This window comes from Oryctolagus cuniculus (genome assembly GCF_964237555.1).
Source record: "Oryctolagus cuniculus chromosome 16 unlocalized genomic scaffold, mOryCun1.1 SUPER_16_unloc_1, whole genome shotgun sequence".
Classification (NCBI taxonomy): domain Eukaryota; kingdom Metazoa; phylum Chordata; class Mammalia; order Lagomorpha; family Leporidae; genus Oryctolagus; species Oryctolagus cuniculus.
In genome coordinates this window covers 3,815,871-3,838,646 of record NW_027208201.1, presented here as the reverse complement: position 1 = coordinate 3,838,646, position 22,776 = coordinate 3,815,871, and the positions used below count along the sequence as shown (strand labels likewise).

Sequence of the window (22,776 nt, the reverse complement as noted above, 5' to 3'; positions counted from 1 at the left end):
CAAATGGAAGATCTCTTCCTCTTTCAAATAAAACAAATAAAATTTTTTTAAAAAATTAAAAAACTGAAAAGGGAAGGAGTGCTCAATTTTGAAAAATCTTTGAATTTTGGGGAAGAGAAAAATCTTGCACAATCTTAAAAGAGCCACAAAATGGCTTAAAGGTGAAACTCCTCCCCAGTCACCCTTGGTCCAGTTATCTGTTCTTCCAGAACGATCTGCACGCTTACTTCAGGTCTAAAGACGCTGTTGGGACCTGATACAGCCCGGTGCAGACGGGGGTGGGTTGGGAGGGGACAACACAGAGGGCAAGGAGAGGGAAGGGCGACCCCCGGCCTGAGCCCTCGCACTGGTGCAGAGCCAGGAGCTGGTAATACGGACCATGCCCTTGTGGGGACAGGTCGAGCCGCCGTGGGAGGCGCCCGGTCCCGGGGAGCGCCCACGCAGCCGCCTCCCGCTCGCTACCCGCGAAACCCCAGAACGGACCCCAAGGGCCACGCCGCGCCTGCGCAGAGCCCGCGCGCCGTCAGCGCCCGCCCCAGAAGCGGCGCGGCCCCGCCCGCCGGCGCGGTGACGTCACGGCGGAGTTGCCATGGCGGCGCTGAGCAAGGTGGCGGCGGCGCTGGAGTCGTACAGGGGCCGGGACCGCCTGGTGAGGCCGGGGCGGAGTGCGACCAGAGCCCAGCGATGGGGACCCTGAGGCCAGGGAGGGGGCTGTTCGACCTTGAACGGTTCCAAGCCAGCCACATCCCAGAGTTTTCAAAAAGTTTTCCTCTTTGCTGTTTAACTTATTTGAAGGGCAAGAGGGGGAGACGGAGAGCTCCCATCTGCCGCCTGGTGCCCCAAATGGCTGCGACAGCCGGGGCTGGGCCGGGGGCGGGGAGCCGGGAGCTCCATCCGGGTTCCCGTGTGAGTGACAAGGACCCCGGCACCCGGGGCCGGTGCCGTCCTCAGCTGCCTTCCCAGGCGCATTAGCAGGGGATCGAACCGGCGTCTGTGGCGTGTGCCTTCCTCCCGTCTCTCTGTGGTGCTGGAGGTTTTAACCAGTCTCCCCCCAGGCTGGATGGTAGTGTTCTGCCACAGGAAGGGAGCTGTAAGCACAAATACAAATAAGACAGCAAGACCCAGCGATTTCTGAAAAGCACAGGCAGGCAGTCGTTCAAGACGGGAATCGGAGCTTAGCACAATGCTGCACGTCACCTACCGGGCGGCCTCCTGGTCACTAATGCCACGCAAGGCAACCTTTGCTCCCAGCCCGCAGTCCAGCTGAGGGCTTAGGTCCCACGAGGTGGATGCAAATAGGCATTTCAGCCCCCAGCCCCTGCCTGCTGGGAAAGGAGACTCTGGGAACCCGATTTGTATTCCTTGTCCCTGTCACATCTGTCCCCAGAGACTGTGCCTCTGTCACATGGGGCAGCAGTCCTGCTGGACTTCCCTAGGTTGCCTTTCGGGCCCGTTTGTCCCACGAGAATCTTTTCCATCTTTCAGCTTCTATTGGAAGGTTACGAATTTAGAATCTTTTTTTTAAAGATGTAATTATTTGAAAGGCAGAGTTACGCAGAGAGGAGGAGAGGCAGAGAGAGAGAGAGGTCTTCCATTCGCTGGTTCACTCCCCAATTGGCTGCAATGGCCAGAGCTGTGCCGATCTGAAGCCAAGAGCCAGGAGCTTCTTTTAGGTCTCCCACACAGGTGCAGGAGCCCAAGGAGTTGGGCCATCTTCTATTGCTTTCCCAGGCCACAGCAGAGAGCTGGATTGGAAGAGGAGCAGCTGAGACTAGAACCGGCGCCCATATGGGATGCCAGCGCCGCAGGCGGTGGCTTTATCCGGTACACCACATCGCCAGCCCCTAGAATCTTTTAAGATGTAATTAATACTGCTGGGTCTGGGGCAGGCAGAGCCAAGAGCCAGGATCTCCATCTGGGTCTCCTACAGGAGTGGCAGGGACACAAGCTCTTGGGCCATCACTGGCTGCTTCCCCAGGCATATTAGCAGGGAGCTGGATCAGAAGCAGAGCAGCCAAAACTCGAACCCAGTGCTGCACTCTGGGATGCACTGCAAGGGGCAGCTTCACCTGCTATTCACAACGTGGCCCCTGGGTTCAGAATCGGGCACAGATGCAGGCCAGCATGGCCCACGGCTGGGTCGAAGGTGACGCAGCTCAGCTCCACTGTGCTCACTGCTTCTGGTTCCCCACAGATCCGGACGCTGGGGTACTGCTGCCAGCTGGTTGGCGGCATCCTGGTGGAACGCTGTCCCACCCAGTCGGAGGTGGGGACGCGCCTGCTGGCGGTGTCGGCCCAGCTCAGCCACTGCAGGACTGTCCTGCGGCTCTTTGACGACCTGGCCATGTTCGTCTACACTAAGCAGTACGGCCTGGGGCCAGAGGTAACGGTCCCCGGGGGCTGCCGGGAGAGGGGTGCGGGCCTCAGGGAGCCCATCTGTTGCAGTGTATATATACAATGTATGTGTTTGAAAGAGAGCTTCCACCCACTGCTTCGCTCCCCAAACGCCTACACTAGCCAGGGCTGGGCCGGGCTGCAGCCTGGGAACTGGCAGCTCGCTGCAGGTCTCCCATGTGAGTGGGAGGGGCCCACGTCCTGGAGCCATCACCTGCGGCCACCCAGGGTGCACACTAGCAGGGAGCTGGGGTCAGAAGGGAAGCCAGGACTCTGATGTGGGATGTGGCTGCCTCCAGCGGCATCTTCCCCTGTGCCAAATGCCTGCCCCAGGACACTTTACGTTGTATCGTTTCCTTTTTTGAGGTGAGCAGATGTTCTGATTGGCTTTGAATTTTTAAAAAGTAGCTAGTGTGTTCCAGAGGATACAGTATGTGTCTGCTCCCTTCCTGATCTTCTGCGCCCCCAATTTTCCTCGCAGAGGCAGCCACCAGGGCAGCATCTGTGTCTGCTTCCTGAGCTCCCTGGTGCCTGGACAGGCAACGCACCCAGTTCCCTAAGTCGGCATTCTTCCATGTACGCTGCCGCGGCTTGCTTTTCTCATGTCATGGAACAACTTGGGCATCATTCCTTATCGGTCCATAAAGAGCTCCTTCTCTTCTTAAAAATTCAAACAAAAACAAAAACAAAAAGCAAAACTTACTCAACAGGCATTGAGAGACAGAGCAAGACAGGGACACAAACAGGGGAGCTTCTACCCCTGGTTCACTTCCCAGACGTCCACAGCGACTGGAGCTGGGCTGGCCGGAAGCTGAGGCCCAGAGCCAGGAGCTCAGTGTGGGTCTCTTAGGTGGGTGCCAGGGCCCTGGTGACTTGAGCCATGTGTGACAGCCACATGCTGTCTGCCACGTGTGCACCAGCAGGAAGCTGGACCAGGAGCAGAGCCAGCACTGGAAGCTAGGCGCTCTGACACGGGATTCGGGTGTCCTGACCATGAGCTTAACCGCCAGGCCAGGCGCCTGCCCCTTCTTTACAGCACACAGTAGTCGGTCGCAAAGGCAGATGGTGAGTTATTCACCCAGTCCCCGGTGGACGGTTATGTCTAAGATGTTGCTGTGAGAACCACGCTGCAGCCAGTTCTGTGTCCCCACCTGGGGCCATCCTGTCTTCCAGGGGATGACACTCCTGTGGCCACACCAGCCCGGTCTAGCTGAACACAGGATATCATTCAGAACTCAGGGACAGAGGGTGTGGCACTGTGCAGGCCAGGAGCCCATGTGGACTCTGCACTTCTGTGGGCTGAGGCCACCCGTGCCTGCCTGCATGGGGCAGGTGGCTTCCTCCAGGCATCCCCAGACTGCTTGTAACACAGGGATGATGACCTGGGTCCCAAAATAAATCCTAGTGCCGAGGCCCAGCCCTGAGCATGGGAGGCAGAGTCTTGGGGCTGCAACAGGGCATGGTATTTTTGAAGCTCTGGGGGATACCACTGTGCACCTGCTGTTGCACCCAGTGGGCACGGAGGACCACTCTGTGGAGACGGAACTTGGCTGGTGGGGGACCCCCCAGCCCCCCTCCCCCCGGCGCCTTGCTCCTCCTGTAGCTGCTGGCCAGGGGACAGGTGGCTGGGAGGAATCTTGTTGGCAGCATCCCAGATGGGCAGGGTGGGTCCGGCCTCAGGCCCACGCCCTCTCCCCATCCCGCAGGAGGAGGACGTCTTTGTCCGCTGGGTGTCTGTCCTGGGCAACATGGCCGACCAACTCTACTACCCCTGCGAGCACCTTGCCTGGGCGGCTGACGCCAAGGTCCTCCGTGTGGACTCTGCCCGCTGGTGGACTCTGAGCACCACCCTCTGGGGCCTCTCCCTCCTCCTGGGCGTCGCCAGGTAAGCACCTGACGTCCTGTTCTCCTGAACAGGGCTGCAGGGGCACCGGTGGGTTGCCTGGGTTAAGCTGGGGTGGGGCACATGGGCCCTGGATTCCCCGTCTTCCTCCTTTAGCTGTGAGCCTGCTGTGTCCCATCACGGGTGTCACCATGGCCACAGTCTCAGCGTCCTCAAGCCACACGGGTTATGGTCTTCAGGATGTACAGGTTGGAAGTCTGGCCAGGTGCAGGCAGGCTGCTCCTTGGTGGAGGGTCCAGGGTCCAGGGGACAATCTCGGTCCCAGCTTCCAGAGGCGCTGCGACCCTCGGCTCCGGCCCCTGCCTCTGTCATCTTGCGTGCATCACTGATTTCTGCTTCCGTCATCACAGCTCTTTCTCTGACTGACGTGCCTGCCTCCCTCTTGTAAGGGCCCTCGTGGTGACCTTGAGCCACCCTGACAAGCCAGGACAATCTCAGTCTCAGACTTAATCACATTGGCAAAGCTTCTTATTTATTTATTTATTTGAAGGGGGGGGGGGAGAGAAAGAGAAAGAGAAAGAAAAAAGAGAGAGAGAGAGAGAGAGAGAGAGAGAGAGAGAGAGAGAAATCGTCCATCCACTGGTTCACTCCTCAAATGCCTGTAATACCCAGGGCTGCACCAGCCTGAAGCCAGGAGCCTGGAGCTCAGTCTGGGTCTCTGGCATGGGCGGCAGGGACCCAAATACTTGAGCTGCCACCGCTGCCTCCCAGGAGGAGCATCAGCAGGAAGCTGGATTGGAAGCAGACCCAGGACTTAATTCCAGACCCTCCAGGAGGGGGAGGGAGTATCCAAATGGTAGCGACACCTGCCCCTGCAGAGGCCGCTTTGTCGCGTAAGGTGCCACCCTCCCAGGGCCTGGGGATTGGCGCGTGGATGTCATCAGGGCTGGGGGCGAGATCCTGCCGGCCAGGTCCAGGGAGAACTAACTCCAGGGCCTGCAGGGAAGTAGCCTGTGAGGGCGTCATTCCACATGTCCCCGAAGAAAACGGCACCTTCCTGACTCGTTGCATGCTTCCCCAAGCCACCTGGTTTCCGGAACTTGGCAGGGACGGTTTTCTCCCAGTTTCCTCTTTGCAAATTTGCTCAGCTGGTTTGTTCAGAATCCCCACCCCAGGAGACCCAATGGCATTTGGGGTGCAGTAGGATGATTACGCCTTCACATGTAAAAACCACATCCCACATCAGGGCACTGGTTCAAGTCCCAGCTGCTCTACTTCCAGTCCTGCTTCCTGTTAACGCACCTGGGAAGGCAGCAGAAGATGGTCCTGGTGCGTGGGCCTATCACCCACGTAGGAGACCCAGACAAAACTCCGGTCTCCTGGCCTTAACCCGGCCAGCCTTGGCTGTTACAGCCAATCAGAGAGTGAACCAGCAGATGGAAGATGGCCATGTATGTCTCTTCCTCTCTCTATAGTCCTGCCTTTCCAATAAATAAACGAATCCTTAGGAAAAAAAAGAAAACCCAAGGCGGAGAAAGGCCTCAGAATTCTCTTAGATCCCTGGCATGGAACCCCTCCCCTGGGGGACACAGCTGAGTGTGCTGTCTCTTGTCCCAGGTGAGGCACTGCCTTTCAGTAATTCCTATCTCCCAGACCCCCAACTGCCCCGCACAGGTGCCTTTGTGCCATGCAGTGTGGACAGTATGGGGCGTGCAGACCCCACCCCACCCTGGCTGCCCCAATGCCACACACAGTGTGGATGGTACGGGACATGCAGACCCCACCCCCACCCGGCTACCCCACGCAGGTTCCCTCATGCCATGCATGGTGTGGACTGTCTGGACATGCACACACCCTAAGTAAAAGACTCAGACCCCAGTGTTTGGGCTCTGGTGGGTTCTTCTTCCTCTCCTTTTGGCTGCCCCCCCCTTCTGATGAATGCAGTTACTGCACAGTGTGGCACAGGTGGGGGTCAGCACGTCCCCAGCATATGCAGGCCGTCTGCTTATCATTTCTCCCCATCTGCAGCCTTCGAGCTCCTCTCTGTTCTTCATAAAATACGGACTGGTTTCCCGTGGGCTCTGCCACCTCCTGCGCTGCAGGACAGCCGGGCTGAGCCCTCTCCTGTGCCTGGGCACCTGCTGTCCTGCCTCCTGCTTCCCTCCTGGCCTCCGCTGATCACTGTTTTAAGTCAGATCGATGACCAAGAGCAGGCAGTGGGGCTTGGCTTGTTCCACTTAACATGATGTTCTCCAGCTCCGCCCACTTTGGTGTGGGTGGCGACACTTCCTCATCTGTTACTGCTGGGTGAGGTCCCCTGGGTGTCTGGCCGCATGTTCCAGCCTTGCCCTGCACTGTCCTCTCCTCGCCCTGGTCTTGCACTGCACCACACCCTCTACCCGGTTCCCGGTGTCATCTCCTGATCCCAGCGGTCCCCAGGGGTCGTCCTGCTTCTCTGTCACCACTGGGGCTGCAGCTCACAGGGAGGCCACGGCTCACAGCCTCTCGCTGGCTGCCTTTAGGGTCCTCCTGACCTTGAGCTCCCCCAAAAGACTCCTTGTTCCTGTTTCAGGGACAGCCTGGGTTCCATTTTTCTTTCTTTCTTTTTTTTTTTTTTTTAAGATTTATTTATTTACCTGGAAGTCAGAATTACACACAGAGAAAGGTCTTCCATCCGCTGGTTCACTCCCCAACTGGCCACGACGGCTGAAGCTGCGCTGATTCAGACAGGAGCCAGGAACCTCCTCTGGATCTCCCACACGGTGTAGGGACCCAAGCACTTGAGCCATCCTCCACAGCCTTCCCAGGCCATAGCAGAGAGCTGGCTCATAAATGGAGCAGCCAGGACACGAACCAGTGTCCATGGGATGCTGGCATTGCAGGTGGCGGCTTTACCTGCTACGCCACAGCACTGCCCCACCACTTTTTAACAAGCATTATTTTTGAGAGCAGTTTTAGCTTTGCAGCAAAGTTGGCCCCAAGTACAGAGCCCCCCAGGCTCTCCTGCTGGGCCTCTCCCAGCAGGGGCATGCAGTGGTTCTCCTTGGTGACCCCCCAGTGTCACCATTCAGCCCCGCTTGGACCCATGTAACCCAAGTTCAGTGACAGGCGTCCTCTACGACAGGGCCGTCCAGAGTTGTCACTGCCCTCAGGTCCCTGGGGCCTGCCTGTGGTTCTGCTCATCTGCAGAGTGGCCAGGCTTCCATCTTTCCCCTGGATCTGGATCCTCCTCGGGGCCCCAGGGAACATGCAGATGCCCGGGCCAGGCACCCAGGGGACAGGGGTCCGTGAATGGACATTGTACCCTAGCTCCCAAGTGCCTCAGCTACGGCCCATCCTCCACCCTGTGGGACATGCCTGAGTACACAGTGGCTGCAGGAACCTGCACACTCACAGCCACATTGCCATGGCCTGGGCTCCAGGGTGCAGGCGCCTGTTGGAGCAGCCTGGGTGGGTGCCACACCTGGCCCAAGTCCCCAGGAAGCAAAGCAGGGCCCACAGCTGGGACTCTGTCCCTCACCTCCAGGCATAAGTGCTGCCAGGCACTCTGACTGGCCTGTCCACCACACAGTGAGAGCCCTGGGGGCCCAGGCGCAGAGAGGGTTCCAGCTTCTCAGGCTGTGTAAACAGCCAGAGGCCAGCTCCATGTCCTGGTGTCCACAGCCACCCCACCAGGCTGTGAGACCCTCGGCCAGTGGTTGGCAGAGGCACCGGGTCCCCCTGCCCCGGGGCTGTGCTAGCAGAGCTCCCTCCAGGAGGGCATGGAGGAGGGAACCAGATGCCACAGGAGCCTGTGGCCGCAGGTGGCAGGGACAGCCCCCTCCCGGGGCGGGGAGGCACTGGGCAGCTACCCTGGGTCTCCCGCTGCCCCAGCAGAGTTCCTCTCATCTCTGATGTCCCAGGGCCCTGTGGACGGTGCAGAGGCTGAGACGGAGGCTGCGGAGCCCCACGGCCTTCACCAGGTATGTCTTGGTGTCCACCCCACGGGGCAGCGCTCAGAGCCCACCCCCATGCAGACCCTTGCAGTCTCAGGGCACGAGGCAGTGCTTTTCACAGATGGGGAAACCGAGGCACGCTCTGGGACGCCAGGCCTGAGCCTGCCCGGCCACACTCCCGCCGGTTTCCCAAGGACAAGGCCATTCTCCTGCTTCCTCCTGTGGGGCTGGGTCGTGGGGCGTGGGGGAGTACTGAGGTGTGGATGGGAGACTTTCATTCCTGGTTCACACTGTGGGCTCCCCCTGGGGGGCGTGACAGAGACTGGATCCCCCTCGAACCCTGCCAGCCCTCCCCTGCCCGAGTCTCATCCACGCCCTCTGCCCCTGCAGCCGGCTGCCCCGCAGCAAGCGGCGGGCCATGGAGGCACAGATGCGGTCCGAGGCGCTCACAGCCCTCAGCAACCTGGCGGACCTGGCCAACGCCGTGCACTGGCTGCCACCGGGCGTCCTGTGGGCCGGCCGCTTCCCCCCGTGGCTGGTGGGCCTCATGGGCACCATCTCCTCCCTGCTCAGCGTCTACCAGGCGGCCCGGGCTGGTGGCCAGGCAGATGCTGCCAGCCCCTGACGCGGATGAGGAGCGTGTGGACGATCTGGGACTGGTGGAGGAGCCCTTCCCCCGACGCAGGCAACGCCAGGCCGGGGACTGTGTCTCTGGATAAGCAGCCTGAGGAGCAAGCCCGTGGCTGGAGCGGGAAGAGGGGCTGGCAAGGGGCTCCCCAGGTCCCAGAGGGGGAGCCCTCTCTCAAGACCCCAGGGATGGGCCCCTGGACTCCTGGGCCCTGGCAGTGCTGGTCAAGGCCACCCTGGGCTGCTGGCTGCCCTCTCACATCCAGTAATGGGAAGGAGAGCAGACGCCGAAATGGAAAGCAATTAAATATCTCGGTGCTGGTGCTGGGCCCTGGTGTGAGAGATTATTATACTGGTGGCTGCAGGCCACTTGCCAGCATCCCACTGGCCCACTACATGGGGACCCAGCCTCTGTAAGAAACCCTACTTGCCCAGTCTGCCTTCTGGAACACTTTTCCTGGTGGGTCCTGTCTCCCAACAAGTGCTGCCCATTGATCCTGAGCAGCCTTCAGCCACCGGGGCGTTCCCCACTCCCACACTCCATCATCCCACCAGGCCATGCCCTGGCCACGCCTCCTCCTGGGCACGGAGGGAATCTTACGCATGCCTGGCGCCACCTGTGTCTCAGACCCGGGCGCTGAGTTGTGGCTGTGCCATTCATGCTGCAGGAGCCTCACATGGGCCCACACGTATTCTGTTTACAGACACGCGGGAGCTGTGAGTACTTGTGGTGCAGGAGACCCTGCCCAGGAAGGACGTCTGGGCAGCTGGGGCTCCCTAAGTCTCTGCCTTCCCTTCATTAGAGAGGGCCGTGCACACCTGCCCCAGCTGCCCCTGGGAAGATAAGGGGCACCCAACTACCCACCTGGAGACTCAGCCAGCCAACCACTGTAAGGCAGGGGGAGAAGCCACGGAACACCTGGTCAGACTATCTCAGGGTGGGGCAGTGCTGTGGCATAGTGGGTAAAGCCCCAGCCTGCAGTGCCAGCATCTCATATGGGCGCCGGGGTCAGCAGCCCCGGGGCTCCTCTAACATGTTGGGCCACACCCAGGAGCACGGGTGTCAGAGAGGTGGGGCATGGGAGCCTCGGGAGCCTCTGCAGACACAACCCGAGAGAGCGCGCGGCAGCCGGAGCCCAATGAGACACCTTTATTGCTAGAATCGGGTCTGAAGCTCTAAGGTGGTTCCCAGACAGCCCATGGGGAGGAGACGGAAGGATCAGGCCGACTACGGTCAGGGCCACAGCTGACGGGGACGCACACACTGGCTCGGCTGTTGATGTCACCGACACGGGGCACCCCCAGGAGTGACTGAGGGGTGCTGGCGACAGAAGAGGGGTGCGCGGTGCTGCTGGACCACGCATGGCGGAGCCGAGCCTGGGGGAGGGGGTGGGAACTCCTAAGTCAGCTTTTCTAAAGTGCTCCAATACTTCTCAGTACAAAAATACAAAACACTGTTACAAACATGGCACGGACAGGGTCTGCGGGCCGGTGGGGATGCCCAGGGCACCGGATGGAGCGTGCTGGCAATGGGAAAGGACCCGGGATGGGGACGCCACTTGCTGGCCTCAGGACATTGAGAACTGCTGCGCTCAGCACCTGTCACCGTGCTGCCACCAAGGCCAGCACCCGCACCTGGCCATCCCTCCGGGGCCTGCAGCACCCATCAGGTGTCACGGCCACTGGGTCAGATGTTCAGGTGAGCACTTTGCCCCTGTGCTCACCTGGCCCCAGCTGGTGGGAACATCCCTGTAGGGCATCACAGGAGGCAGGAGATGCTGGGAGAAGGCCTGCGGTCCCCAGCTGCTGGGTTCAGCAGCCTGGCCCTGCCAGGGGCCACAGTATGGCCAGTCCAGGACCCTCTTGCCGATGCCTGTTGCCCCCTGCTCTGCCCTGGGCAGAGCTGGCTCTGGATCCGACCAGTCCGGGACCACTACCCAGCTCCTTCAGGGGAGTCAGGCCATCGTCTCAAGGTGCTTCCTCCCCACCACCCTGCCACTAGGGGCTTTCTCCCAGCAGCCCCGGGAAGACCTGCTCAGTCCATGGGGGTGCAGGACCCTCTTCCCCAGGGTGGTGGCTCTGGGTGAAGCATGAGGTCTGCCCACCACAGCTCCAGACGTGCCCCCGGTTCTTGTCCCCGGGCAGGAGGTGTCCCATCCGTGTCGAGGTTCTCCGTGAACCTGTGTGGGTGTCTGGCCAATGCCACCAGCCCCATGTGGTGCCCTGGTGATTGGCTCCAGCGGCTCCTGGTGGCCGTGAAGCCATGCTGCGGCCAGCAGCTCTCTAGGCTGAGGTCTGGCCTGCCCTCGGGTGCCTTGTGGAACATGCACTGTCCCTCGCTGCGTGGACACATAGCCTGGCTCCACCTCTCCCCCACCTGAAGGGGGGTGCTGTGGCCGAAAGCAGCTTCTTGGCTTAGCTCAGGTCCAACTTTCGATTAAAAACTTTCCTTTTTATAAAAAAAGAAACCTAGGTGGAGAAAGTTGCCAGGACATGCGATCGGAGCACCAACAGCCCACTCAGCCAGGCGGTCGTCCAGGGCGAACTTGGGAGGGGAGGGGCAGCTGGGTGGGCAGGCCACCCCTCGGAGGTCCCCCGAGGGCACAGGGGAATGGCAGGGCAGGGAGAGGGGCGTACGCCTCACGCCACACTCTTCAGAAGAAAATGACGTCTTCCTTGCTGGCTTCCTCCTTGGCGCTGAGTGGCGTGGCCGGCAGTGGCGAGGGGACTGGGAAGGATGGGCCCCCTGCCTTTGGCGAGAAGCCCTCGGGGGTCACGTCGGCCAGGGTCGGGCTCGGGGCCGGGAAGCTGGAGTCTGGAGGGGACAGGGGCCAGGGACGTCAGCAGCCACTGGGTGCTGCAGGTGGTCACGCCAGCCCTGGGTGGGGTAGAGGCTGGGCTCACCTGTGGGGGACGCGGAGCCCTGGCTGCTGAGCAGGATGGGGCTGAGTGAGCGGCGGCTCCGTGCGGTGTTCTCCTCCTTGCCCATGAACTTGTTGAGAAGCAGCTGCTGCTTCAGGTCGAAGGAGGCTGCAAGAAGAAGGGTGGGTGGGCCTTGTTCCAGGGAGCTGGGGCGGAGCGGCTGCCGGCCTTCTCTACCCCACACTCCCTGCAGGGACCCAGGAAGGGCCCCTGGGGTCACTCAACATCTGAAACCGGGGTGTGGCAGCTCAGGATACATCCCCTCCCCATGACCCTTGTGTCCCCGCGGCCACAGGCACCTCGGGCTGTCACCCAGTACCCCTGCTGGGCATCTGAGCTCGCTGCACAGGGGTCTGAGGGCAGCGGCCGTGGCTGCTCTGGCCTCAGTGTCCCCCTGTGGAATGGGGACACGGGAAGAGTCCCCAGCTGCATGGTCCCAAGTGACCAGGGTGCTCTGATTTCTGGCTGAGACCCTTCTGGGGCTCCGCCAGCCCCCCACCCCCCAGCCATTTGAGAACTAAGCACAGAGGGGCTCTGTATTTCCAGCTTCGCTCCTCAGGCCCTCCGCTGCAGCCCTGCCTTCCTGCCATCCCTGGGCACCGCCCACAGCCAGACCTCCCAGTCCAGGGGCACCTGGGAGAGCAGCCACCGCCCCAGGGCCAGCGGCAGCTGCAGGGCTGGGCTCACCTGCGCTCTCCCAGCGCTGGGAGCCCCTGCTCTTGCTCTTGTCCTTGCTGCCCTTGGTGGAGGCGGCCAGCTTGGTGGGGATCTGCTGCTGCACGGCCGTCTGCCTCTGGATCTGGTTGGTGGCGCTGAGCAGCTGGATGGGCACGTCGCTCTTGGCCGGCCGGCTCTCGGCTGGGGCGCTGTCCCTGCGAGCCACCTCAGGCCGCTCCACATACTCAGGCCCGGCGCCTGGCACCAGCATGCTGACCCGGGGCCCCGTGGCTTTGGCCAGGGCCCCCGGCGCCTCCAGCCCTTCCCCGTTGAAGCTGGGAGGCTGGGCCTATAGAGTGACAGAGCACACGTCCCATAACTGTCATTCCTGCTGGGGGCCCGCCAGCTGGTCTCTGACCAGCATAGGGAGACCTCAGGCTGGTCTGAGACGGCCAGACCTTGTCCACCTGCACCCCAGCTCCTGGCAGGCAGGACCAGGCCGCAAACACACGCGCCCCGTGTGCACCCCGCTGTTTAAGACACGTCCCTGGCGTTCACTGAGGGCTCTGAGCAATGGCATGCTTTGGCCCAACTACTGGCGCCATCACTGATGCCTCCTTGGGAGGGGGGCATCCGCAGGCGTCTGGAATCAGGAGCAGTAGCTGTGACGTGAACCCTGGCACGCAGGCGTGGGCTGTTTCCACTGCTAGGCCTTGCACGTGCGCTCCCGCGTGCACTCCCACTTACCAGTCACGGCACACATGCACTCCCACAAACGCGCGCGTGGCCCCTGGGCGGGCACCTCCACCCCTGGGCTCCCGCTCACCTCCGCCAGCGCCTCGGGCGGCAGCGCCCCGGGAACCGTGTTCTGCTTCTTGAGTCTGCGCAGCAGCTCCAGGCGCTCGCGCTCCCGCTCCACCGCGCGCTGGGCCTCGCGCAGGCGCTCCAGGTCGTGCTGGTAGGCCTGGCGCTGCAGCTCCAGCTCGGCGCGCTCCTGGTCCAGCCGCTCGCGCAGCTGCCGCGCCTCGTCCTCGCGCTCCTGCAGCCGCGCGCCCGCCCGCTCCAGTTCCTGCCGCTGGCGCTCGCGCTCGCGCTCCCAGCGCTGCTGCTCCTGCCGCAGCTGATTCTGCAGCTTCTCCACGCCCGCCCGCTCCTCCCGCTGCTTCTCGAAGTTGCGTTGCCGCTCCTGCTCCAGCAGCATGTTCCCGCGCGTCGACTGCAGCCGGAACTGCTGCTCGCGCTCCTGGATGGCTACCCGCTGCATCTCTACGTAGCTGTCCTGCTGCGCGATGACCGCCTGGGGAGAGGGCGGGCCGGTGAGAACCATGCCCACACCCTGGCCCGGCTCGCCGGGGAAGGACAGGTGTGGCTGCTCCCTCCCGGACGCCCATTGGGTACCTGGAGGCTGAGGAGCAGCTGGGACAGCGTCTGGACGCGCTCGACAAGCTGTGGGGAGGGCAGAGATGGATGCTGGGTTCCCTGAAGGCGCATGGGGAGTGCATGCCAGGCCCCGCCCCCTAAGGATGCCAAGCCCCGCATACCTCTGCCTCCAGGGTGATGGGCAGTCTGGGGCCAGCCTCTGTGCCCGGCGCCTCCACCTGAGAACACGTCCGAGTCAGACCCCAAAGCGCGTCAGAGGACCGATCCTGGGAGGCCCCAGGCACTTTCAGTAAGACAGAAGGGACAGGCCCTGCGGGTCATCTGACGGGTCAGTCTGAGAATCTGCCAGATGGATGCGGGGTGGCCGGCCAGCCGTCCTGGGCCTGGCTCAGAAGTGAGGCTTGGGTGTCTGCACTGGGCACAGAGGCCAAGCCCAAGCAGCAGAGCCAGCCAGAGGCAGCTTCTGAGATGGAGGGAGAGGGAGCAGCCGTGGGCCTCGGGCACTGGGTGGGCGCTCCCCACATCGAGCATAGCCTGTGCAGTCCCTGTATGGGGTATCCACCTGCGGGTGACGTCATGGCCAGCGCTCTGAGCTCGGCTTTCCCCGCCTCCCTCCTGGGGCTGGGGGGAGGCCAGCGGCCTGCAGGCTAATTTGGGTGGGTATACTCTCAGTCACCGTACAGTGTTCACCAGAGATGGAGAAATGAGGCCGGGCCCTGTCATTAACAAGAACTCCCGTGGCTTGGACACCAGAGGGAGCCACCTACCGCCTGCGGGGCATCCTCGGAGCCCCCCGGGGCCTCGCCATCGCACAGCTTTGGGTCTGGGATGCTCATGGGGCCTCGCCAGTCTCGTGGCCTGGGGTCGTTATCTTTCTTCTTAAAGCTGCCATCTGAGAAGCCCAAGCCAGGGAGTGAGAGTGCTTCAGTTCCCGCAGGGTCTGGAACCCCACCCTCATTCCCCCCCGCCCAGCAAGGAAAACCAGGCCAGGCTGCCGTCTGCAGCACAGAGACCAGCAGAGGGCGCTGCTACCAGACCATGACTGACAGCACCGGCGGGGTTCCAGAAGGCTCCGAGAAACCACACCTCAGAGGACGCTCAGAGCTGCCCCTAAGGAACATCCTGGTGGGGCGGAGGCACCTACTCTTGCTGGGGCTGCTCGTGCTGTCGTAGCCCCCGAAGGTCTCGGCCCTGCGGGGCAGGCCCGCAGAGCTGCCTCCGTCCTCCGTCTGGCTGATCGCGCCGCCCAGCCGCCCGCAGATCAGGCTCTGGATGCCCTCGACTGTGGAAGGAGCCGGGAGAAACGGGTTACCCTGCAGAGGGGCTGCATCTGTTTGGCTCCCTGTCCACAGCACAGGCAGAGGCCGGGCTGCCTGTCCCAAGGGCCAACTCAGCGCAGCCAGGGGCTCTGCCTGGACCGATGGCTGCAGGCAGAGTGCAGGGTGACAACAGCCACCTCCTGCGAGTCGCAGGTGCTGGGCCCAGCACCAGCTCACGGGAGCCCTCTCAGCCAGCCCTCTGACTGCGTTTTTCTGGGGGTGTCACTGGAGACACCCGTCCCAAACAGAGGAACCCATCCTGGCCGGTTCAGACCCCCGGCCCGGTGAGGGCACGAGAGAGTGGCTGAGCAGGAGAGAAAGTGCTCTAGGTCTGCAATGCAGGGCTCTGACCATGTCTGAGGACCTCCTGGCTTTAGCAGACATCTGGGGAGGCGGGGGGTCATTCCTGCTGCCATGCCCCGTCCTCAGACAGACATATGTCCTGGGAGTGACGTCATGGCCACCTGGGCTGTGTGCCCAGCCTGGGGGTCCTCTGAGGAGGGGGGCACCTACTTACTCTCAGTCATGGCGGACCTCAGGATCTGCTCCCCCTGCAGGGTCTCGGAGGGGTCCCCGCCACGACAGAGGGCCCTGCAGTGGGCAGTGGTGTCTTCCAGGCCGGCCAGCTCGGCCATCTCTAGGTAGATGTGCTGCTTCTCCGCCAGGCTCCGGGAGATTAGCTGGTCCTGCAGGCTCAGGCGCTCTGCAGAGGCACGGCGGGGTCAGGGGCCCAGCGGGCAACCCCCGCTGAACCTGAGCGAGGTGTTGAACTCCTGCCTGCATGAGGACCGCTGGGGTGCAGCTGAACAGGGGGCTCAGGGCTCGGGGCTCTGCCCCCCCCCCCCCCCCCAAGATCACAGCCTCATGCCGCAGCCCTGCCCCGAACCTGCCACAGAGCATCTGGACACAGCTCAGCTGGCGGCCAGCTCCGACAGGGCTGTAGGGGCCCAGGGCTGGCTGACTCAGGAGGGCTCTGTGGGGCTGCGGCCACACAGGGGGCAGGCCTAGGTCCCGGACCCTCACCTTGGAAGTCCCTGAGTCTCCCAGCGCGGGCCTCCAGCGCCTTCCTGTCCTCCTCAGCCTCACTGAAGGGCCCCTCCTCCTCGTCAGGACAGCTGTGGGGACAGGGGACAGGTGGTGGCACTGCCTCCTGGGCTGGCCTCTGCGCGGATGCTGGTTCTGCAGAGCCAGCCACCTCAGCCTGTAAAGGGTGCAAGGGTGGGAGGGAGAGCACCACGGGGCATGGCCGCCAGGTGTCAGTATGCAAGCGGAGGGCGGTCTGAAGTGGCTGCAGTGAGGACCTGCCAGGTGGGGGTGGCTGCAAGCCACCGGGAGAGGCCAGCAGTGCTGCCCAGTGCTCTGTCGGGCAGAGCACGAGCCATGCAGGTGACAGGGCTGGGGAGAAGGGACACAACACCACCACCTGCTCCAGTGGGACTGGCCCCCAAATGCAGGCTCCTGCTTGGGTCTCTCTGGCTTCTCATGCCCTGGCCAGGGACATCTGGGCTTTCCAGCACCCCCCAGGTCGTGCAGTGTCAGAAGGAGCTGGAAGGGGTCTCCTGTCCGTTTCAGAGAAGCAGATGGACGAGGCTCCAAGGTGAGATGAGGGAGAGGAGATGCGAAGCGGCCTCCCGGGGGGAGGGGGACTGAAGGTCACAGCCAAGGGCAGAACAGTGGGCAGAAGAGGCTCGGGCCCCCGGCCCTCACCTCTCGACGGCCCTGCGGATGTGGGCCATCCAGGCGTTCCTGTCCTCTTTGGAGCCGGTGTAGATCTCATACATCTCAGGCCCTTGCAGGGAGGCGCTGATCAGAAACATGGCCTTCTCCTCATTGGCTACTTCTCTCACGATGAGCTTTTGTAAGGAGATGACCGGGGGCTTCGAGTCCTGGACGGGGACAGTGGGGACAGCGTGAGCCTCAGGCGAGGGCAGTAGGGCTGGGAGCTGTGCACCCCGTTTCTCTAATTCTCTATTTAGTTGTTCATTTGATTTATTTGAAGGGCAGAGAGACAGAGCTCCCATCCATGGGTTCGCTCCTCAAATACCTGCAACAATTAAGGCTGGGTTGAGCCAGCTCCAGGAACGTGGCACTCAATCTGAGTCTCCCACGTGGGTGGCAGGGACCCCGGTACTTGAGCCTTCCCTGCTGCCTCCCAGGGCGTGCACTAACAGGAAGCCACACTGGAAGCAGAGGAGCTGGGACTTGGAGCAGACACTCAGATCTGAGATGCAGTGTCTGAAGCCCTGTGCCAAGTGCCCGCCACCTATTCCCAGAATGCTCCCCTCTTGCCAGGCTGGAATCTGGGAGGTTCCGGGAGGCCCAGGAGAACGCAGGGGGTGCCGTTCCAGCCACGCCTGTTGCCCCGCTTTGGCTAACACAGCCCCCGACTCCCCCTCCCGGCCCCTACCTACCACAGAAGCAAAGACGTATTTCTGGTCCTTCTCTTGGAGCAGCAGCAGCACGTCAGTCAGCAGCACGGCGAGCACGTCTGCGGGGATGCACACGAGGGGACGCGTCACAGTCAGCGTGGCCGCCGGCTCCCGCTCCTGCCTGCCCTGCGCGTGCCCTCTGACCTCACCCTCACCCGGCCCCTCCTGGGTTTGCACATTTAGTGCTGGTGAGCGGTGAACGACCAGCCGCCCTCCAACGTCCCCAGAGCGCCTGCAGCTCCAGAGCTCTGAGCGAAGCCCGGGCCTTGGAGCTGTTCTTGCTGTGATGTCCCAACATGAACCCTCCCCGCCAGTGCTCTGTCCTGCCTCCTGCTGTGGCCAGGCCGGCCTGGGCTCAGGCCCTTCCTGCAGCTCGCTGCCTGTCCCCGTGGGAGCGTCTCGCATGGCAGGCTTTCCCACGCAGGGCCCTCAGGTCGCAGGAGGGGCGCTGCCTCTGATGCCCTCTGCAGCAGATTCCCTTCCTCCAGCTGATCCTCTGCCCCGCAGCCTCCCGCTTCCAGGCTTTTCACCTGTTTCCTGCCCCACAGATGAAAGTCCCAGGGGATCTGGGTCTTGCAGGGTCCTCTGTTTCCACCACCCAGTTCAGGGCCTGGCACGCAGAAGGCACTGGATTCCCCCAGGGGGCGCACAAACCCACTCCCATGACAAAGGGACAGGTGCTGCCATCCGGCCACCCCAAGTAGCCTCCTGAACAACCTTTAAGATCTGGTGCCAAGGGCTGGGCTGGGATGTCTTGGGGGGCTCAGAGCACCCCCTGGGCTGGAGACACTGGCAGTCCTCTGTGTCCCCAGGGGGTCCTTCAGCAGGTGGGTCTGTGGGGACTGACCTGTGACTGCAGGGGGATCACAGCTGAGTTTGTGTGAAGCCCTGGGTCTCTGTGTGGGAGGGCTCAGGGCGCCCCTGGGTTGCACCGATTCAGAGGCCAGAGGAAGAGGGCACTGATGCAGCTGCCTCACTTCTGCTGCACTCCTGGCTGTCCAGACTCATCCCGACGTAGCGCACAACCTCCCTCTGACCACAAAGGAGCCAGGCTGCAGGGGCCAGGGTGTCAGCTGGAGCCCACCACTCCAAGACGTCACTCACCATTCCAACATTGTACCTAACACTCTAAGATGCTGCCACTACTCCAAGATCGCGCCACCACTCCAACATGGCTCCACTATTCCAAGATGGCACCACCACTCCAACATGGTACCCAATACTCCAAGATGGTGCCACCTCTTCTCCAACATGATACTCCAAGATGGCTCCAGCACTCCAAGATGGCACCCACTACTCCAACATGGTGCCACTACTCCAAGATGGCGCCCAACACTCCAAGATGGTACCCACCACTCCAACATGGTACCCAATATTCCAAGATAGCTCTACTACTCCAACATGGTGCCTGACACTCCAAGATGGTGCCCACTGCTCCAAAACGGTGCCCCACCGAGGCTGCCTTACCTTTCAGGCGCCCGGACGCCGTCTTCCAGCACAGCATGCCCTCTAGCTGGAGCTGCCGCCGCAGCATATCCTCCTTGCGGAAGGCCAGCCCATTCTTGAGTTTGCTGGAGGACTTGAGATCCATCCTGCCCGCAATCTCCTTGAGGCGCTGGCCCTTCTCACACTCACTCACGGTGGCGTCCACTTGTGAGATGATGTCTCTGATGAGGTTCAGGGCCTGGGTCAGGTCTTCGTGGTCCTCAGTGCCGGCTGACAGACAGACACACACACAGTGTCCATCTCTGTCCCTGCACAGGGGCTCACAGGAATGGACACACTGTGCACACCTGGCGGGGGGGTTGTGTCTCTGAGGGGTGTTCCCTGAGGCTTTCACTCAAGAACCACCTCCCACTTAATCCCTGAGATGTGAGGGACCCTTGCCATCCCCTGCCACTCCCTGGGAAACTCCCCCAGTCCTCAGCTCTTCAGGACCCACCCACCCCCAGCTGTTGTGACCAAGAGCCAGCTCCCCCTGCTCCAGGTCAGGTTGCTCAGGGTCCACAGGAAACGCAGCAGGTGTGGAGAGCATTGCCCTGGCCCTGGAGAACTACTCACTGGGCAGTGTGCCCTTTGCCCTGTGACCTCTGTGGCTCCAGGCATGACCCTGTCTCAAGTCTGGTAAAGTGACACAGAGGTCATCTCTGGGCCTGTCTTTATCCAGGAGTGAGTTTATTTTTTTTCTCCAATGTTTATTTATTTATTTGAAATGCAGAGAGAAAGAGAGATATCTCCCTTCTGTTGGTCCACTCCCCAAATGCCCACAACAGCTAGAGCTGGGCCAGGCTGAAGCCAGAAACTGAGAACCGCATTCAGATCTCCCACATGGGTGGTAGAGACCCAAGTCCTTGATCTACCACCTGCTGCCTCCCAGGTGCTTCTGCATGTTAGCAAGTGGCTGAAACAGGAAGCAGAGCCAGGCCTTGAACTCAGGACTCTGACACGGGAAGCAGGCGTCCCACGGGACTGCTCCAGCCCAGCCTGTGCTGGCAGTAGGGGGCAGCAGAACACATGAGAGACCCTGTCTTTGTGGTGCTCGCTGCCCAAACTTTCTGGTGTCGGAAATCCCACGCTGCACCGGAAGGGGCGGGCACCTCCTACCTTCCGTGTTCTGAAGGATGCGCTCCACCAGCACCGGGTACTTGGTGATGCGCTGGGTCACCAGCAGGATGCACTCCTGCACACCCAGCCGCCGCACGATGGAGAAGTTGCCGATTTTCTGGGAAGGGGAGCACAGAAGCGCAGCAGAGCTTAGCATCCCATCAGCAGCCCAACAACCGGTAACCACGGCTCAGGGCAGCTTCCTCTGTCACCTCACCAGCGGCTTTTCTCTCTGGGTTTTGGAGCGGATGCACACTGGATCCCCGAAAGCAGGGATCGCCTGCTGTACACAGAAAGGTCACCAGTGCCAACGCAGCCTCAGCTTGTGTGCTGACCGGGGCCCCCTTGAAAGCTGCCGTGACCCTGCCCCTAACCCACAGCTGTCCTGGAACCCTGTAGAATCAGCCTGGGCGTGTGCCTTCCAGAGGGCCTCTCTGGGACCCCCCCGTGTGCACCTCTGGCTGAGCACACTGGGCGTGGCCTCTGCAGTCACTTCCTGGGGGGGCAGGAGCAGTGCCCCCCAGCACGACTCACATTCCATGGGCTTGGATGACTCCTGGGAATGTCAGCGATTGATGGCAGAGAGCTGCTGTGGGGCTGTGGGAGTCCGTGGCTGGGCCGAGCCGTCCGTCAGAACCCCCCCGCACACCCCCGCCCCCTGGTACTTCTCGCTCCCGCCACTGGGAGGCCCACTGCAACGCACGCCACGGCTCACTGGGTGAGCTGCAGCCCCCACGGCCTCTCTGGCTTCACATGGCTCCACTGCCGAGTGACGGCAATGGCACTGAGTTAGACACACATGCTTGTTAACGTCAGCTCAGCACAGCCCGATGTCACTTCAGAGCACAGGTACCCCTGGGGCAGAGATGGCAGGACTGATCCAGAACCAGAGGGGTGACTGCTGACAGGAACCCGGCCTTGACCTATGCAAAGGACGTGGGTGGTGGGCCTGGGTCGACCTGGTGATTGTGGATGTGCAATGGTTTTGATTCCAAGCTTTGAGTCCTCCCCCCACCCCCCAACAAGGATCACTCCGCAGGCCCCGGGGGACAGTCAGAGGATGAAGGGGACCAAGGTTTACAGCAGTGCTCCCGACCATGGCCAGAGCTCCCGAGGCAGGGCGGGCGGCCCTGGCGATGATTCTCCTGTCACTCACACGGTCCATGGAGTGATGGTCAGGGGATGCCACGTGAGGGGCCGCCTGGTGCAGCAGGGAGCAGGGCCCTAGACGTGTCTGTTTTGCTTTCCCCCCTGGGGATCCTACAGCAGGTTCACTGATGCGCTCTGCTGGTGGCACAAGGATGACTTATCCCCCGGGCTCCCAGGAGATAGCTTTTATTCAGGAGGCACAGACACAGGGAGACGGAGAGCCCCAACATGCTGGTTCACTCCCCAAATGCCCATGATGACCAGGGCTGACTGGGGGGCGGGGAGGAGAGGGCATCAAGTGGTGGCCAGGAGCTCCACCCAGGCCTCCCACATAGGTGGCAGGGACCCAAGCACTCGAGCCACCATGGCTGCCTCCCCAGGGTGTGCACTGGCAGGGAGCTGGGGCGAGGAGCCGGGGATGGGAGCCCGGCAGTGTGCTCTGGGATGCGGGTATGATCACCAGTGTCTCACCTGCCAGCCAAACGCCCACCCCCTGCAGGAGCTCCGTCTCCTCCCGAGTCTTACGCTAACGGTGCGAAGAGGGTGGGAACTCGGCCTGCCAGTGCTGTCCAGAGGTGGGGCCTCTGGGAAGTGCTGAGATCTGATGGATCATTTGGGCAGGGCCCTGTGACCCAACGCTGGTGGCTCTATCAGGAGGAGGAGAGAGCGGACGGACACGGACACGTGTGCTCCTAAGCCCTTGCCATGTGATGCCCTGTTTGTTTCCTCGGACACGGCCAGGGCGGCTCCTCAACCTCGCGCCTCCAGAACCGTGAGCCAGCAATGAACCTCTTTCCCTTACAGAGCTGGCCTGGCCTCAGGGACTTGGTTAGTGACAAAAGGCTGTGACGCATGTTCTGAATGGGTTTATGGTGAAAAACCAAACTGTGAAAAATCGCTGCAACCCCCCAAGTGCCAAGACGCTGGGGTCCCGCGGGTGGAGCCTACAGCAGGGCAAGCACTGCGCTACAAGGGCGGCTGGCTCGCGCCTCACCTTGATCAAGTTCTGGAACTTCTTGTTCTGCTGCAGCAGCAGCTTATAGTGGCTCACCGCCTCGTTGTGGCCGCTGCAGAACACACCGTACTTCTCTCTCATTTTCTCCCCGTTCTCACCTGAAAACTAACACGACACAGGACGCGGCCGTTACCAAGGCGAGACGAAGCACGCATGGTCTCCTCTGGCCCTGCCCACCCCACAGCTGGCACTGCTGGGTCTGCTGCCAGCTTTGCTTCCCGACACCCCCTGTGTCGGGGCTGTGTTTTAGGACAGGGGGTCGGACCCCAAGGTGGGATGGGGGGAGACTGAGCAGGCTTTCTGCTTAGGGACTGTGCTACGTCACAGATGGTGGAAACCTCCCTGAGATCCAAGAAGAAGGAAATATAGTCCCCTCAGTGTCAGAAACACCAAAGAGCTACAAGCAGTATTCTTGTCACTTCCAACTAACAGGCTGGGAGGTTTAGAGCAAGCAGTCGGAGGTTGGATGAGGGGTATGACCCTCTGTCAATCTTGACCGCTT

General features: G+C 61.8%; 2 protein-coding genes across 4 annotated transcripts in view; one reads left to right on the top strand and one right to left on the bottom strand.

Moving 5' to 3' along the window:
- The first annotated feature begins 527 nt into the window (after positions 1-527).
- On the top strand, positions 528-9,128 carry PEX11G (peroxisomal biogenesis factor 11 gamma). 2 transcript variants are annotated; one of them, XM_002722010.5, is made up of 5 exons: positions 528-649; positions 2,195-2,383; positions 4,101-4,279; positions 8,140-8,199; positions 8,563-9,128. In XM_002722010.5, exons 1-5 carry the CDS (start codon positions 590-592, stop codon positions 8,795-8,797), a joined length of 723 nt encoding a protein of 240 aa, XP_002722056.2. In that variant the 5' UTR covers positions 528-589; the 3' UTR covers positions 8,798-9,128. The 2 variants fall into 2 exon arrangements, with proteins under 2 accessions (XP_002722056.2, XP_051691495.2); XM_051835535.2 differs by lacking the exon at positions 8,140-8,199.
- An 807-nt stretch (positions 9,129-9,935) lies between these two features.
- ARHGEF18 (Rho/Rac guanine nucleotide exchange factor 18) overlaps positions 9,936-22,776 on the bottom strand; it is an 89,181-nt gene continuing 76,340 nt past the window's right edge. For both annotated transcript variants that reach the window (XM_070067505.1, XM_051835534.2), the window contains 15 exons: positions 22,254-22,379; positions 20,111-20,228; positions 18,974-19,222; positions 17,489-17,565; positions 16,785-16,963; positions 16,101-16,192; positions 15,595-15,780; positions 14,903-15,040; positions 14,526-14,650; positions 13,920-13,976; positions 13,777-13,824; positions 13,205-13,675; positions 12,409-12,727; positions 11,704-11,829; positions 9,936-11,614 (listed from right to left, as the gene is read on the bottom strand). In XM_070067505.1, the coding sequence (XP_069923606.1) occupies positions 11,454-11,614; positions 11,704-11,829; positions 12,409-12,727; positions 13,205-13,675; positions 13,777-13,824; positions 13,920-13,976; positions 14,526-14,650; positions 14,903-15,040; positions 15,595-15,780; positions 16,101-16,192; positions 16,785-16,963; positions 17,489-17,565; positions 18,974-19,222; positions 20,111-20,228; positions 22,254-22,379 (2,472 nt within the window). In that variant the 3' untranslated portion in view covers positions 9,936-11,453. The remainder of the gene's footprint in view (positions 11,615-11,703; positions 11,830-12,408; positions 12,728-13,204; positions 13,676-13,776; positions 13,825-13,919; positions 13,977-14,525; positions 14,651-14,902; positions 15,041-15,594; positions 15,781-16,100; positions 16,193-16,784; positions 16,964-17,488; positions 17,566-18,973; positions 19,223-20,110; positions 20,229-22,253; positions 22,380-22,776) is intronic.

Excerpts from the sequence above, each read along its gene's own strand:
- PEX11G (XM_002722010.5), top strand. The coding sequence starts at position 590 with ATGGCGGCGCTGAGCAAGGTGGCGGCGGCGCTGGAGTCGTACAGGGGC. Across the intron at positions 650-2,194 it reads ACAGGGGCCGGGACCGCCTG|ATCCGGACGCTGGGGTACTG; the intron begins GTGAGGCCGGGG and ends GGTTCCCCACAG. Across the intron at positions 4,280-8,139 it reads CTCCTCCTGGGCGTCGCCAG|GGCCCTGTGGACGGTGCAGA; the intron begins GTAAGCACCTGA and ends CTGATGTCCCAG.